Source organism: Sebastes umbrosus, chromosome 3 (assembly GCF_015220745.1).
Source record: "Sebastes umbrosus isolate fSebUmb1 chromosome 3, fSebUmb1.pri, whole genome shotgun sequence".
Taxonomy (NCBI): Eukaryota; Metazoa; Chordata; class Actinopteri; order Perciformes; family Sebastidae; genus Sebastes; species Sebastes umbrosus.
Window position 1 is genome coordinate 15,453,094 of NC_051271.1, and position 15,811 is coordinate 15,468,904.

The 15,811-nt window shown below is 37.0% G+C and overlaps 1 protein-coding gene and 1 pseudogene across 1 annotated transcript in view; both read left to right on the forward strand.

Moving 5' to 3' along the window:
* The first annotated feature begins 13,021 nt into the window (after window positions 1-13,021).
* Window positions 13,022-15,811, forward strand: part of LOC119485221 — a 36,583-nt pseudogene continuing 33,793 nt past the window's right edge.
* Window positions 13,409-15,811, forward strand: part of LOC119484906 (arachidonate 12-lipoxygenase, 12R-type-like) — a 10,450-nt gene continuing 8,047 nt past the window's right edge. Inside the window, exons 1-5 of the mRNA XM_037764086.1 lie at window positions 13,409-13,552; window positions 13,926-14,133; window positions 14,303-14,381; window positions 14,950-15,057; window positions 15,167-15,270. Of these exons, the coding sequence (XP_037620014.1) occupies window positions 13,409-13,552; window positions 13,926-14,133; window positions 14,303-14,381; window positions 14,950-15,057; window positions 15,167-15,270 (643 nt within the window). The remainder of the gene's footprint in view (window positions 13,553-13,925; window positions 14,134-14,302; window positions 14,382-14,949; window positions 15,058-15,166; window positions 15,271-15,811) is intronic.

The window sequence follows — 15,811 nt, forward strand, 5'->3', positions numbered from 1 at the left end:
GGGTGTGCAAGCATTCATAAGAACCCACAAAATCAGTTTTTATAAATTTACATGCACATTTTTTTGGATGAAAATCCGTGTCTGTTGTGAAACGGCTTTAATAATTAAACCAGAACTACTGCCTTGCGTTTGTTTGAGTCAGCCAACCAGTCAAGTTGCAGTTTACATCCATGTCTGTCCAAAATGTCATCACTTCATCATTTCTTCCTAATTGTCAGAATTAGCATATGAATTCTTGAGTTATGGCCAACTGTTTTATGATCATTTTATCTGTGTAAAGTGTCTTTGAGTTCCCAGAAAAGCGCTATTTAAATAAAATGTATTATTATTATTATTATTATTATTATTAATAACAAAAATTTCATCATTTTATCCTATTAGACATTTTAGTACAAATCTTCATAATTATCATATGAATTTTTGAGTTATGGCCCAAAACATGTTTTTGAGGTCACAGTGACGTTGACCTTTAACCATCCAAATCTAATCAGTTCATCCTTGAGTCCAAGTGGACATTTGTGCTAAATGTGAAGAAATACCCTCAAAGCGTTCCTGAGATATCGTCGTCACGAGAATGGACCGGACGGACAACCCAAAAACATAATGCCTCCAGCCATGGTTGTCACCGATGCAGAGGCATAAAAAGTACATCCTTTAGAAGAGCAATGAACTTTTAATTCTTAAGAATAATCAGACATTGGAATTGGAGTTTCACATTAACAAAATTGAGAAACTGCAGAAGAACTACATGTTTTAACTGATACTTTAGTGGAATTAACCTACTGCATGGGATCGTTGAATGCTTGTCTGTGATTTTTATACGGTCTGACTGATTTAACTGTGTTGAAAATGTACTGTTTTAAATCATAATTCACATCTTAAGTCTTGTTCTTAGTTTGTCAATGAATATACGGGGCATCTTATCAAAATAAATTACTGTGGGAAAATTACTATTTTGCATTATGGTTGTAACACTTTAGAAGTAAACTGTGCCTTGTGACGTCATTATGAAGTATAAATCATTTTGGGGACCTATGTTTTGCTAAATTTACTATATGCTGTGTAATGTATCTATACTGTATGTTAAAAAAATAGGCAACAACTGAAAGTAAGATGAAACCTCTGAGTGAACTGTGTGTCTGTGAGAAAGTACTTATCACAATATGCTTAATTTTGTAGAAGAAAGGAGGTTCCGATAATATAGATTTAACAAGATATTGCTTCAATGGTCCTGTGTTTCATGAGGGAGTTGTTTCTGTCTGTCCTTAGACTTGTTTTTCTCTCTATAGAAAAACTCTTAGCCTCAGAGAGAAACTGCACTTTCATCTCTGAGGTGTGATCCTCAAATGCCGCATGTAATAAAGACTTGATTCATAGCATCAAAACTGCTGATCGTTTCTGATTGTTTGACGGCGGTTACGTTCTAAAGCTCAAATAAATAACCATCAAACACTTAACAGGTGATTTACTGTGGACACAGAAATTCTTAGTTTCTCTTTCTTGGTCCTGACCAAAAAAAAAGAGGTCAACTCTGTATTTATTAATGAACTTTACCCTAAGTAGAAACAAGTGTCTGTGCGTGTCCATCATACTGTCAACTGCTGTTCAGGATCAGCTGGTTTGTAATTGGTCAGGTTCTTTTTCATGGGAGTTTTAAGCATATTTAGTTTTAATAAACTGGCTTCTGACATCAGAAATAGCTTGAAGTGATTCTGCAGCGTCAGTATCAACTTGTGAAACTCTTTCACTTTCTTTTATTAGGAATGACTGAATCGTCTTTGCTCGAAAGCTGCACTTGATTCTGTATTTAATGTGCATCGGAAGACATACGATTTAGTGCACAATGTTTCTGCGTGCAAGGGGTTTTTGGTTTAGGTGCAGGATTTAAAACATTTTAAGAATTAAAATTAAAAAGAAATTAGGACTTATGTCTTTCCATAGCACATAGACAATTAAGTTTAGTTTTCTGCAGTGATCAGTCTGCTGGTCACAGAGAGGAAGAAAACCACGTGAAAACCTGATAGATAAACACAACAAATGTACTTGTATTATCCAGATCATATAAATATTTAAATTCCTAAAACTTAAATAGAAAAATAAAGTTTCAAATCTGTGCTTAGATGATTTCCCATTGAACTGAAGTATTGGCAGATCACCAAGAATAGATGTGGAAGATGAAAAAAACTTTGAAAGTGCCATAAAATATTTTGTAGGAAGTAGGAAACCTCTGAAATGTTACATTTGATGTAGTGATGACAAGCAGAGATGAGGAGATAACAGACTTCATGGACAAAGACCAGTTAGGCGTTATAAACCTTGTCATGGTTGTTTGGCTCTGGAATAATATAAAAATATGTCTTCCGCATGTCAGAGACCATGGGGCCTCCCCACATGGACATAAACAATACTAAAGGAAAATGCAGTACATCCTTGAGTCTGTGTTAAGATGTTCATTTTCCCATTCTTCTTTGTGTGTGGGAGTTTAGTAACTGGCGTAATGAAATTTAATCAGATCAAAAAACAGATTTCTGTGGGGAGTGGTTGTGTTTCTCAACAGGACAGAGGACAGAGGACAGGAGGAAGGACTGATACTGACTGAAGTCTGTGTTCTTTAGTCTTTATAAACTTCACTTAGTATTTTCATGTCAGGAATATGATTTATTTTATTAACATGTTAGATTTGTTTCCAGTGAGATATTAAGGAGTTTATATGGTGACTTTAATGTTGTAAACATTACTGTTGCTGCTCTAGAAACAACATTTAGCCTAGTTATATTTTAAATACAGTATATGTATATGTATAGCTAACATGCACACTTCAATATTTGTTTATTTATCACAAGTCATATCGTCATCGCAATATTGAACAGTGTTATCGCACATGGCAGATGTTCCTCATATCGTGCAGGCCTAGTGTGAGAGGCTAACCCTTGCGTAGTATGAGAGTTGTGTGAGAGTTTAAGTGCCATATAGGGTAGGCCTCCGCTACTGTATTTTAACATCGGTCATAATGGTGGTACTTGGAGAGCCAAATATTTTCTGAGGTGGTACTTGGTAAAAAAAGTTTGAGAACCACTGCTCTAGATAATTTCAGGGTTGCATGTGTGAAAGGTGCTTTGGAGGAAGAGGGCCAATTCAGGATTGGTTTTGAATCCTTTCAAATCCCGCAATTCTCTTCATCTGTTGAATGACCAAGGTTGACTCATGTTCTTCGGCCTATTCCTTTCTTATTCTCTTTGCTGATCCTGCCCCGTATCAGCCATAACCACAAAAAATAACATCAAAAATAAAGTTCTCTAAAGAAAAATCCCATCCTGCTTCCTTTTAACTGGCTAATGTACTACTCACTGCGAGCGAAACTGGACCCTGTGCCAGGCATTAAGAATAACTATATAGAAATAGCCAATCTTCTTTCTGATCTTGTTTAGTTATGTAGGTCATATAGAGACATCTGTTTTAAATTTGGACTGTTTTATAACCAGTTAAAAACTCCTTGTACTTGTTTTACCTTAAAAGTCATTAAGGTGAAATGTGAGGGTAAAATCAGTGTTCATGCTATTGAAAATATGTGAATAATAACTATTGGCAACTAGATGGGTGGCAAACACTGAACTTCCAGCAATTACACTGCATGTTTAGTCAACTAATAATACTTGATACTTTACAAACCATGGCCTAAACAAAGAAACATGACTGCAGTAGTCTGTGGGCTGTCACACATTGGTATAATCTTGCCAGTGCAATGTCAGGCAACAGGAGGGGTTAACGCTTTTTTGTTTTGTTTTAGCATTTTATCAGAACTAATGCAGGTAACACTTTATAATAACCATCATTAATAAATTAAACTTTAGTTAATAGTTATTTTACTGTTAACAAACAACGAAATGATAATTAATTATGTTTACTAATTAATGTTATAATTTATCTTATTTTATCGTTAGTTTGTGTAATATGAGATAATTTGTATATAGCTGACAGGAGAGGATAACAATTACATTCTGATTATATTCCTAAACTATCACAGGCCACAGGCACACACATACAATAACACACAACACTAATTGTATGACTGGAGAGAAGAAATCCAGAAAATATGAATTTTAATTTGGATCTAGTTTGCTTTGCCCATTACTCATTATTAGGACTGTGGATTATGTCCCCCATCCCTTACATTAGAATATTTCTCCCACTCTCTGAGGGCGCCGGCGCTCTTGGCCGTCTTTGCTGTCTTTCAGAGACGTTAGCAGGCTTAGTAAGTGAGCTAGAGTATATGGAGTGACTCTTGTTTCTTTACTATGCAATCAATCAGAATAGGTTTGAGAGCAAAACTTTCCACACTGCAATCAAAAAATGTTTTATAGCTAGTAAAATAAATGTGTGATTAATAATGTATTAATGTGAATCAAACACTTTTGTTTGCAAACGCAAAGGCTGAATCTCGTGGACGGGACCTATGCTGAAAGATGTAAGACACGTCCTTATTGGCCAGTCTCGATCGGAAGATGTGAAGCAAATTTTCGTAGTGGCCAAACGGTGGTACTACAACTTCTGTGTCCGTCACTTGATGCCATTGGGCCCAAAAATACTTTTTCCCATAGACTTACATGGGGAAAGAGACGTCTGTAACTCGGCGGATAATTTTTTTTTAGGTAAATCAACTTCCAAGTACGAACACTCTAATAGCCCTTATTTAAATCAGTAAATCCTAAAAGTTGTAAAATGCACTAATAGCTGAATCCAAATCTCATGTGAATGAGACCCAGACCGAGGGCTGGGAGGCGGAGTTAAAGGAAATGCTACTGCGCCTGCTCTATGGGCCCAATGGATGTGGAAGATCGCCGGATGGTCTATGAAGGACTCACTCTAAGCTAACAAAAACACAATTCTTAGTTTCAGGTGATTATACACTAAAGAAAACATAGTTATGAATATTATATTCCATTTCTGCTAATAGATCCCCCTAAATCTTAAAAACTGGACCTTTCATGAACCCATTTGGCAGCGCACATGGAAACTGGAAAAGGACCAAGTTCTGGTCACTACTGCTGGTTGTTTGTGACTCAACCTCTGTGAGTTGTCGTTGACCCGGCCCACCAAAAGGACCAAAGCCGGCAAGCCCAAAACTGTTGCTGTTGACATCTGCAGCTTAGTGGATTATCCTTACCATTTCTGTGCCAAGTAGTCAACAATTATCCCTATTCAATTATTCTCAGGAACTTGTTTGAACAACCGTTGGAAAACAACAAACGTTCTGTTCACATAACTGAGATATGCAGTATCGCCAGTTACAGGTAAGTATATTTTTACCATTTCTGTGCCAAGTATCCCTATCATTGTTCAATGTTTCTCAGGAACTTGTTTGATCAACTGTGGGAAAACAACAAACATTCTGTTCACATAACTGAGATATGGAGTATCGACAGTTACAGGTAATTAAATAACATTGAGCAGAAGTATCTCCGAGGATCTCGGACGAGGACTTAATCGACCTCTGTGAGCCGTCGTTGACCCGGCCCACCAAAAGGACCAAAGCCGGCAAGCCCAAAACCGTTGCTGTTGACATCTGCAGCGTAGAGGAGTATCCTTACCATTTCTGTGCTAAGTAGTCAACAATTATCCCAATTATTGTTAAATGTTTCTCAGGAACTTGTTTGATCAACTGTGGGAAAACAACAAATGTTCTGTTCACATAACTGAGATATTCAGTATCACCGGTTACAGGTAAGTTAATTACATTGAACAGATTCAGGTAGGATGATCAATTATGTGCTGCCAGATTGTGCAACAGTCAGTTCGGCTAATCATATCCACCCAGGCTGCCCCACCACATCCTGCAGTCTGAGAGACATGTAAAAGTTTCCTCTTTTACATGGTATATTTGTTTCGTTTTTCATGAGAGAATTCCTTAGTCTGGTTATTGTTGTCAGCTGAAAATCACAACCAACACATTTAAAAAAAAAAAAAAAGTTTTATTGGCTTTTGCAGGGGCTGATTGTGTGTTTTAAAGGGTTAACCCGCGTTGACCGACTCGGCTTCGCGACCCAGGTCGAGAGGTGGGTCAGACCAGGGTTGATTTCAATGTGAACGGCACGGACCAGGGTAGCTAACCACCGGGGCAGGATAAATGGGGGCACACAGTCCGTGACGCAACTGTCACAGGTCACCGTAAACAAACGGTGCCATGGCAGCAGGATTGTTTTCAGATACATTGGAGGTGAACGACGGGCAATTTCAACAACATGGATATGTGGCGAGACTTTGAGGTGCGGGGCTCCTGGTCGTCAGCGGTGAGGAATAAATTAATTTAGCGACCGGGACGATGAGGGACAACTAGTGTATACGAACATAACAAGGCTACTGAATGAGAGAGGCATCTGCCGGCAGTACAACGAAACAGAAACACACCGTCGACCACCTCACGGTACCGCCAGCTGTGAGCGCATCTGTCTTTAAAGCATGTTTGCACATTTTCTATCGTAACATTACCTTTTTAAACTTTTTCCAAATAAACCTGCAAAAAGATCCATCTGTCGCCTGTTCTATCTGTTATAAAGTAACAAACCCAGTCCTAGACCCGAGCAATTAGCAAACTTCATGAAAAAGGTATAAACTCATTTTATTACATTTGGACAAGCTCTTACATTATCCAACAGCTGCCACAGGCCCAGCTGAAAAACTTTAGTAGGTATACTATATGAAGCAAATCTCTGCTGGGATGGTGGAGTGAGGGAAATATACATTTCAGTCTTCAGAAGATTCTGTAATCCTTTTGTAAGTAGGTTTTGTATATTATCCTATTAGATAGCACAATGTAGTCTGATATATAAATAAATAAATAAATAAATGGGTACTGTAGAAAGACAGGAAAAAGGTTTCATTAAATCTTTTCAAAAAAGGTTGAATGCGTTTTGAGTGATAGATACTGTTAATTTGTATGATGTCTGTATGATTTTGCATAAATTACAGCTCCATGTAACATATAACTAAAATATATTTTACAAAGTAAAAATGCTGTATGTACTATATTTACACCATACACCATGCATCTTTCTGTGACATTTTATGTTTTTGCACACATTGATGATGCCACTTTCATCTCCTCTCTCTGTAGTCCTCCAGACCTGGTAAAGCCTGGTAAAGTTTATATAGAGTGTGAAGTGCTACAAGAGTAAAAGTGAAGACTGTGGCCACAGCAAATTTTATGGGATGTCACATCTGACAATGTGAGATGTGGATGGACAGTACCAGGGACACAGGATTTTGTACTAAAAAGGCTGCGACTTTGGAAGATGGTTTAAAATTTCAAGGAAAAGAGGAGGACATTTTCTGGTAAGATTGTCTAATGGCTACACAATCACATGTTTTAAGGGGAAATATGCAGATGGAAACATGTGTAGGACACAAAATATATAAAAATTACAACTTCATGAATAGATTTGCAGGTAACACTTTATAATAACCATCATTCATAAATTAAACTTTAGTTAATAGTTATTTTACTTTTAACAAACAACAAAATGATAATTAACTAGAATGGCACTCGGAGAGCGCAGACCTCCGCCAAGGTGCGTGACTTCAAAAACAGGTCACAGCTCACAGCTGGCGGTACCGTGAGGTGGTCGGCTTGTTACTGACACGGTGTGTTTCCGTATAACGTATCGGCGGATGCCTCTCTCATTCAGCAGCCTTGTTATGTCTGTATAACTTTACACTACGTTGTCTCTCATCCCGTCATCTACCTCTTTTTTCTTTCTCACCGTTGATGGCCAGCAGCTCTCGCACTTCGGCGTCTCACCACACATCCACACACGTATCTCTCTGCTCTCAGAAGGAGGATGAAGGCGGGGTCATGCGTCATCAACGCGTCATCAGTTACACTGCGCATGTGTTATACCCTGTGGTCTTAAGACTCAGGCTGATCGGAATTCTTAAAAAAATTCCTGAATCCGGATCACCACCAAAATCGACCTCACGGTACCGCCAGCTGTGAGCTGTGATCTGTTTTTAAAGTCAAGCACCTTGGCGGAGGTCTGCGCTCTCCGAGTGCCATTCTAGTTAATTATCATTTTGTTGTTTGTTAAAGGTAAAATAACTATTGTTAATTTGTGCGACACCCCACCCCTCCAAAAAATGTCATTCAAATCTATCGCAGGCAGACAAACAAACAAACCAACAAACCAACGCCGGTGAAAACAATACTTCAGGGCCTTTGAAGGAGGTAATAATGTCTACTAATTATTAGTAATGTTATAATTTACGTTATTTTATCATTAGTTTGTGTAATATGAGATGATTTGTTTATAGCTGATAGGAGACGATAACAATTACATTCTGATTATATTCCTAAACTATTTATTGACCGATTATTGTAGCACACATTATAACAGTTTATATACTATATTAAGTATTTGTTAATGGTTACCAAATTATTTGTAAACTTTTAAGAAATAGTTTGTAAAACGTCTCTAAGCATTACATAGATAAATGGGCCAGACACCAATCATTAACCATTAACAAAGTATTAACTATCTACCTAAATTATGTTTATATGCTTTACAAAGTATGTATTACCCAGTATTGTAATCATTAGTTGCAACTTTATAATAGCCATCCAAATAATGTTTATAGACGCTTTACAAATCAATTATTAACCATTAAAGTGTTATAAATATCTAATGTTTATGTTTACAAATCATTTGGTAAGCTGTAACAAATACTTAATAGAGTATACAAAATGTTATAATGTGTAAAACAATAAACTGTTGAAATAACACACATTATACTAATAATTAGTGAATATCAGTATCATTTTATTGTTTGATAACAGTAAAATAATTATTAACTAAAGTTTAATTAACTGTCAATTCACCATTTATTAATGATGGTTTTATTATAAAGTGTTTTTGCATTTAACGTTCAATCATTAAACTGAATATCAACATTACAGAAAGTTTAAGAGACACTGGATTATTTATCACTACAAAACATAAAAAACAATAATTAGACCCGAGGTCTTTCATAGACCAGATTAGAAATGAACACAGCATGGCTAACTAATGTGTTACAATGGATCAATAAACACAACAGTGAATTATGACTTTCATGGGGTAACTTACTTTCAGACTAGAATTAGGCTGAGTATGTTTACTTTTCAAATAGGCATTTCTCTGCTTGACTGTGCTCTGTCGGCTTTCCAGTTATAAAACGTTAATCATAATTATAGTCTATGACATATTTCAGTTGTAAATCTTCCACGTGTGGGTGGAGGCATTGAGCCATGGCTATCTGCACCCCCTCTCTTCCTTTAAAAACATTCAGACATTATAGCTCAGTGTTTCTCAGGAACTTGTGTGAACAAGCTTGACTGTGTCTTTTACAAAGCAAAAGTAACAAATGTACTGATGCTCACATTCCTGAGATGTGCAGTATTACAAGTTACAGATAAGTCAATTGAACCTTTCTTTTTTTTATGACTATTTTTTAGGCTTTTTAATGCCTTTACTGATGGTGAAAGAGAGACAGTTATGAAATGGGGAGAGAGGGATTGACATGCAGCAAAAGGCCACAGGCTGGGTTCGACCCTGGGCTGCTGCAGTAAAGACTCAACCTTTGTACAGGGAGTGCCGCTCTATCAGGTGAGCTAAGGCAGCGCCCCATGAACTGTTGGTGAATTTTTTTTCACACAACTGATTTTCTCAGTGAAAGCCTGGTAAAGTTTATATAGAGTGTGAAGTGCTACAAGTGTAAAAGTGAAGACTGTGGCAACATCAAATTAAGGTTTATGGGATGTCACATCTGACAATGTGAGATGTGGATGGACAGTACCAGGGACACATTTTTTTTACTAAAAAGGCTGCGACTTTGGAAGATATTCACTTGATTTAACATTTAACAGGGTATTATAATCATTAGTTGCAACTTTATAATATCCATCCAAATAATGTTAATAGACACTTTACAAATCAATTAGTAACCATTAACAAAGAGTTATAAATATCTAATGTTTATGTTTACAAATCATTTGGTAAGCTGTAACAAATACTTAATAGAGTATATAAAATGTTATAATGTGTAAAACAATAAACTGTTAAAATAACACAAATTATAGTATTACTAATAATTAGTAAATATCAGTATTTTATCGTTTGATAACAGTAAAATAACTATTAACTAAAGTTTAATTAACTATCAATTTACCATTTATTAATGAGGGTTATTATAAAGTGTTTTTGCATTTAACGTGCAATGATTAAACTGAATATCAACATTACAGAAAGTTTAAGAGACACTGGATTATTTATCACTACAAAACATCAAAATAACTACAATGGCACTCGGAGAGCGCAAACCTCCTTTCACGGTTTTCCTTTCACACCTGAATGCATCGTGTTCAGAAAGCTCACAAACAATCTTGTCAGACCTTATCTGAAGTGTGCCCAAGTGAATGCTGTAGTCTTTCTCATTCAGCCAAAAGCTGGATGATTGAGTGAATGGATGTCCATACACAGGAATGCTTCCTGCTTCCAATTTTTCAGAACTTGTGCGCCACATGAACACGTAAAACTGTGAGCAAATAGAGAATTCTCAATAATGCATATGGGATTTGTTGTGAATGGTAAAACCGGCCTGTTAAAACTTCACTAATTAAGACACAATCACATGAACACCTCTATAATATACAGTATGTGATGCAATCTAATAAAAAAATCTCTGCAATAAATTGTTGCATTTTGAAGCTTATTATATATGTATTATTGTATATATGTATATTAAGTATTATATATGTTTTGCTTACAATATGACATGTTGTTTCAAACATTTCTCAATATTACACACATTTTACAAATGTCCATAGAGTTTAATGAATGCCTCTCTGACACATCAACAGAAACTGATCATTATAAGCTTCACAGAGACAGGATTTATTTCAGAGTGTTGTAAAGTTCTTGCTTGCAGTAAATGTTACTGTATACGCCCCGTTTTTTTTCCAGTTATAAAAGCTTCATTATAATTAAAGTCTATGACATATTTCAGTAATAAATCTTCCACGAGTGGGTGGTGGCATTGATCCATGGCCACATCTATCTGCACGCCACCTTTTCATGAGAAAACTTTCAGACAGGAGTGCACTTTGTTGAAATGTCACTCGCATCACAGGCCACAGACACACACATACAACAACACACAACACTAATTGTAAGAAATCCAGAAAATATGAAGTTTAATTTGGATCTAGTTTGCTTTGCCCATTACTCATTATTAGGACTGTGGATTATGTCCCCCATCCCTTACATTGGAATATCTCTCCCACTCTCTGAGGGCGCCGGCGCTCTCGGCCGACTTTGCTGTCTTTCAGAGGCTTTAGCAGGTTTAGTAAGTGAGCTAAAGTATATGGAGTGCCTTTTGTTTCTTTATTATGCAACCAATCAGAATAGGTTTGAGAGCAAAACTTTCCACACTGCAATCAAAAAATGTTTTATAGCCAGTAAAATAAATGTGTGATTAATAATGTATTAATGTGAATCAAACACTTTTGTTTGCAAATCCAAAAGCTGAATCTCGTTTTTTTTAGGTAAATCACCTCCCCACTCCGAACACTCTAATAGCCCTTATTTAAATCAGTAGGTCCTAAAAGTTGTAAAATGCACTAATAGCTGAATCTAAAAGTCTCATGTGAATGACACCCAGACCGAGGGCTGGGAGCCGGAGTTAAAGGAAACGCTACTGTGCCTGCTCTATGGGCCCAATGCATGCGGAAGATGTGTAGGGTTTAGTGGCATCCAGAAGTGTGGTTGCAGATTGCAATCAACTGAATACCCCTTTGCTCACTCCTCCCTTTTCCAAGCGTGCCGTAGAACTACGGTGGCCTTCAGGTAACGTAAAAACGTGAAAGGCTCTCTCTAGAGCCAGTGGTTGTTTTTTACCATTCTGGGCAGAAACATGGCAGAGCAACATAGTAGACTCCGTGAAGAGGACCCGCTCCCTATGTAGATATGAAGGACTCATTCTAAGCTAACGAAAACACAACGATTCTTAGTTTCAGGTGATTATACACTAAAGAAAACATAGTAATGAATATTCTAATCAATTTCTGCTAATAGATCCCCCTAAATCCTAAACACTGGACCCTTGATGAACCCATTTGGCAGCACATGTAGAAACTGAAAAAGGACCAAGTTCTGGTTGCTGCTGCTGGTCGTCTGTGGCTCAACCTCTGTGAGCTGTCGTTGACCCGGCCCACCAAAAGGACCAAAGCCGGCAAGCCCAAAACTGTTAATAATTATCCCAATTATTGTTAAATGTTTCTCAGGAACTTGTTTGTACAACCGTGGGAAAACAATAAATGTTCTGTTCACATAACTGAGATATTCAGTATCGCCAGTTACAGGTAAGTAAATAACATTGAGCAGATTCAGGGTGGATGATCAGTTATGTGCTGCCAGATTGTGCAACAGTCAGTTAGGCTCATCATATCCACCCAGGCTGCCCCACCACATTCTGCAGTCTGAGAGACATGTAAAAGTTTCCTCTTTTACATGGTATATTTGTTTTGTTTTTCATGAGAGAATTCCTTAGTCTGGTTATTGTTGTCAGCTGAAAATCACAACCAACACATTTAAAAAAAAAAAAAAATGTTTATTGGCATTTGCATGAACAAACAATTGTGTCAGAGCATTTATAAAGTGAAAAGGCATATATTCCCTTTATACAAGGACATTATAAGAGTGGCAATTGACATGTTGCTAAACATCAAAACAACTTACACAACTAAGAAGACTAAATTAAGGCAACCATTACCCACGCCACAGCAAACACAATATTGATTGAATATTGAGTTGACTGTCTCATGTTTATATTAGACCTGTCCAGGGTGTACCCTGCCTTCGCCCAATGTCAGCTGGGATCGGCTCCAGCCCCCTGCGACCCTGAATAGGATAAGCGGATACAGATAATGGATGGATGTCTTACTTTTAACAGTGGAAAAGCTGGTTTGTCTTTATCAAATGATCTAAAGCAGCCTTAAGGCATCACTATTTGCGTCACATTACTGTCATTTGGTAAAGGTCCAGCACACCATCACCAGAGCCGCCTATTTTCACTGGCTTGACACTCCCACACAATATGTATAAAAAGAGAAATCCACGGTGATTTCTTTTAACAAAAGAGCAGTTCATCAAAGGAACTTCTTGGTCTTATTAACAGGTAAGAGAGATGCTTTATGAAATTTAAAAGACAAATTTAATATTAGTTGTTATAATATCTTTTCCAATGCCATTTTCTTTGTGATACCAGTATTTTAAAGTTTTTTTGCACTCAGGCTCACCTAGTGATAGTTATCCAAATAACTGCTGAGAATGGTTATTATTATTCTCTCCCCACCAGGATCCTTCTACCTTCCAGAGTGAAAATGGTGGATTATGAAGTGACCATATCAACTTCCTATCACGACAATGCCGGCACTTCAGACAATGTCTTCATTAAACTGATGGGCTTTGAAAAGAGCAGCGAACACAAGAAACTCGAAGGAGGTTCATCCTTCGCCAGAGGGGCAGTAAGTCTGAAATATCCCTCTCTATGTTTAAATGTATGACACGTTTCCTCAACCTAATCTACATATATCAAATTAGAGAAGCTGATGTAAACCCTCGCCAACTCAGACTCATATGGGCAGCAAAGGGATAAGTGCTGCTCTGCAGGTCTTCAACCTATGTTCACAAATGTCACCAAAGTAACAAAAAATCCCCATAATGGGCTGTAAAAAATGTATGCAGTGGACATATTGCGCATATTGCACAATTTTTATTTTGTCCACCCTTCCACATTCAGTATTGTATGCTAATTATTGAGAAGTTACAGCTCTTGGTTATCATATACACTTTATCTCTTGTATAAATGTTTTAAAACCATTTCTGTCGTTACTCCAGGTGTCTCATTTTACCGTGTCCTGCCCTGCCTCCATTGGAAAGCTGTTCCAGATACAGCTATACAAACAGCATTTCCCAGAGTTTCCAGAAGACTCTAAATGGTTGCCAACCAAGGTGGTAGTGAAATCCCCTGAGGGAGACACCTACAAGTTTCCCATCTGCCGCTGGATCAATGACTGTGAGCTGGCCTCCTTCACAGAGGAAAGAGGTTTGTGGTAATTAGCTCGTCTGACAGCCTGTTTGTTGTTCACTGACCTCAGAACACATAAAAGAAAGACAAGTTCTGCAAGTTAGACAATAAAGATGCTGGAGTAAATTCATGCTAATACACTGTATATATCAACAATTTTAAACCTTGTTTTGTTTTTTTCTTCAAGTTAATATAAAGTCTACAGTTGAATCGGAGGTCAATGAACGCAAATGGGGCAAGACCTATCCGGTGAACGACGACTATCGGTGAGAGCTCAGAGCTTATACACACTTTAACTTTATGCACCTCAAAACTAACATGTATCCAAACCTCTTTGGTTGAATATATTCATGATATATCATTTTAAATTAACCACCATATGACATTGTTACACCTGCCAGGGTTAATTAAAATATATTTTAAAACATATACTATAACATATGTTGTGGGGGCGGCAGTAGCTCAGTCCGTAGGGACTTGGCTTGGGAACCGGAGCCGGTTCAAGTCCTGGTATAGGATCAAGTACGGACTGTGGACTGGTGGCTGGAGAGGAGCTAGTTTGCCTCCTGGGCAATGCCGAGGTACCCTAGAGCAAGGCAGAGACCCCCCAAGCTAATATACTAGGATGGATTATATGGAGAGACTACATTTCACGGTGTGCTGTGCTGTGTACAATACAATGTGTGACAATAAAAAAGCTGATTTACATTTACATTTACGAAATTGCAATATTGTTTATGTATGCTTGAAATTCTCTAAATTAAAACTGCAGATACACAGGGATCTAGACTGTCCAAAGTTCCTCACCACTCTGCTCTTCTCTATTTTTACAAGCTGGCATGAGCCTGAAGAGGAAATACCCCACCACATTAAGGAGCTGCCTGATGCGGACAAATTCTCCTTCCTCAAGGACATCGAGTTTAAATACACGTTACGCTTTGGGTAAGGTCCTCAAATTCTATCAGATATCTTTCTATGTAACTATGTACCTGCCTATCAAAGCAATTTAAGGCATCATAAAATGTAAAATTACTCTGCTTTTACTTTCTAGTCTGGGTCAGCTATTCCTGAAGGGACTCATTGATAACAAGGACACCTGGGATGATATTGACGATATCAATGGGGTGTTCTGGGGCAAAGACCCTGACATATCAGGTACTACCATAATTTAATAGAATACTTTACACTGTATGCTTACAAATAATAATAATAATAATAATAATAATGATAATAATAGTAATAATAATACAAACTTTTATTTATATAACACATTTTAAAACAAAGTTACAAAGGGCTTTACAATGAAAAAAAGAAATATATATATAAATATATGTTTTGTATAAGTTTCAGTCTTAAGGTTATAATAGTTTTACATTTTCAATTAGTTTTTTTTTTTACTTTAGTTTACACTTTTCAATTTAGTTTTAATTTAAGTCAGTTTTCAGAGTGTAGTTTTAGTTTAGTTTTAGTTTTTCAGAAAGGTTTAGTTTTAGTTTTATTTATTTAGTTTTCATTTTAGAGTAGGTTTAGTTTGTTTTTGTTACGGCCAATAATGTCTCCGAAGTATGTAGCTACATATACATTCATGGTTGGAGAACTGTGAAGGAATTGCCACAATGTTTAAATATTTTCATTTGGGAATCAAATTGAGTACTCTTTCACTACCACACTCAGTAGAAAACTTTGATCATCTGCA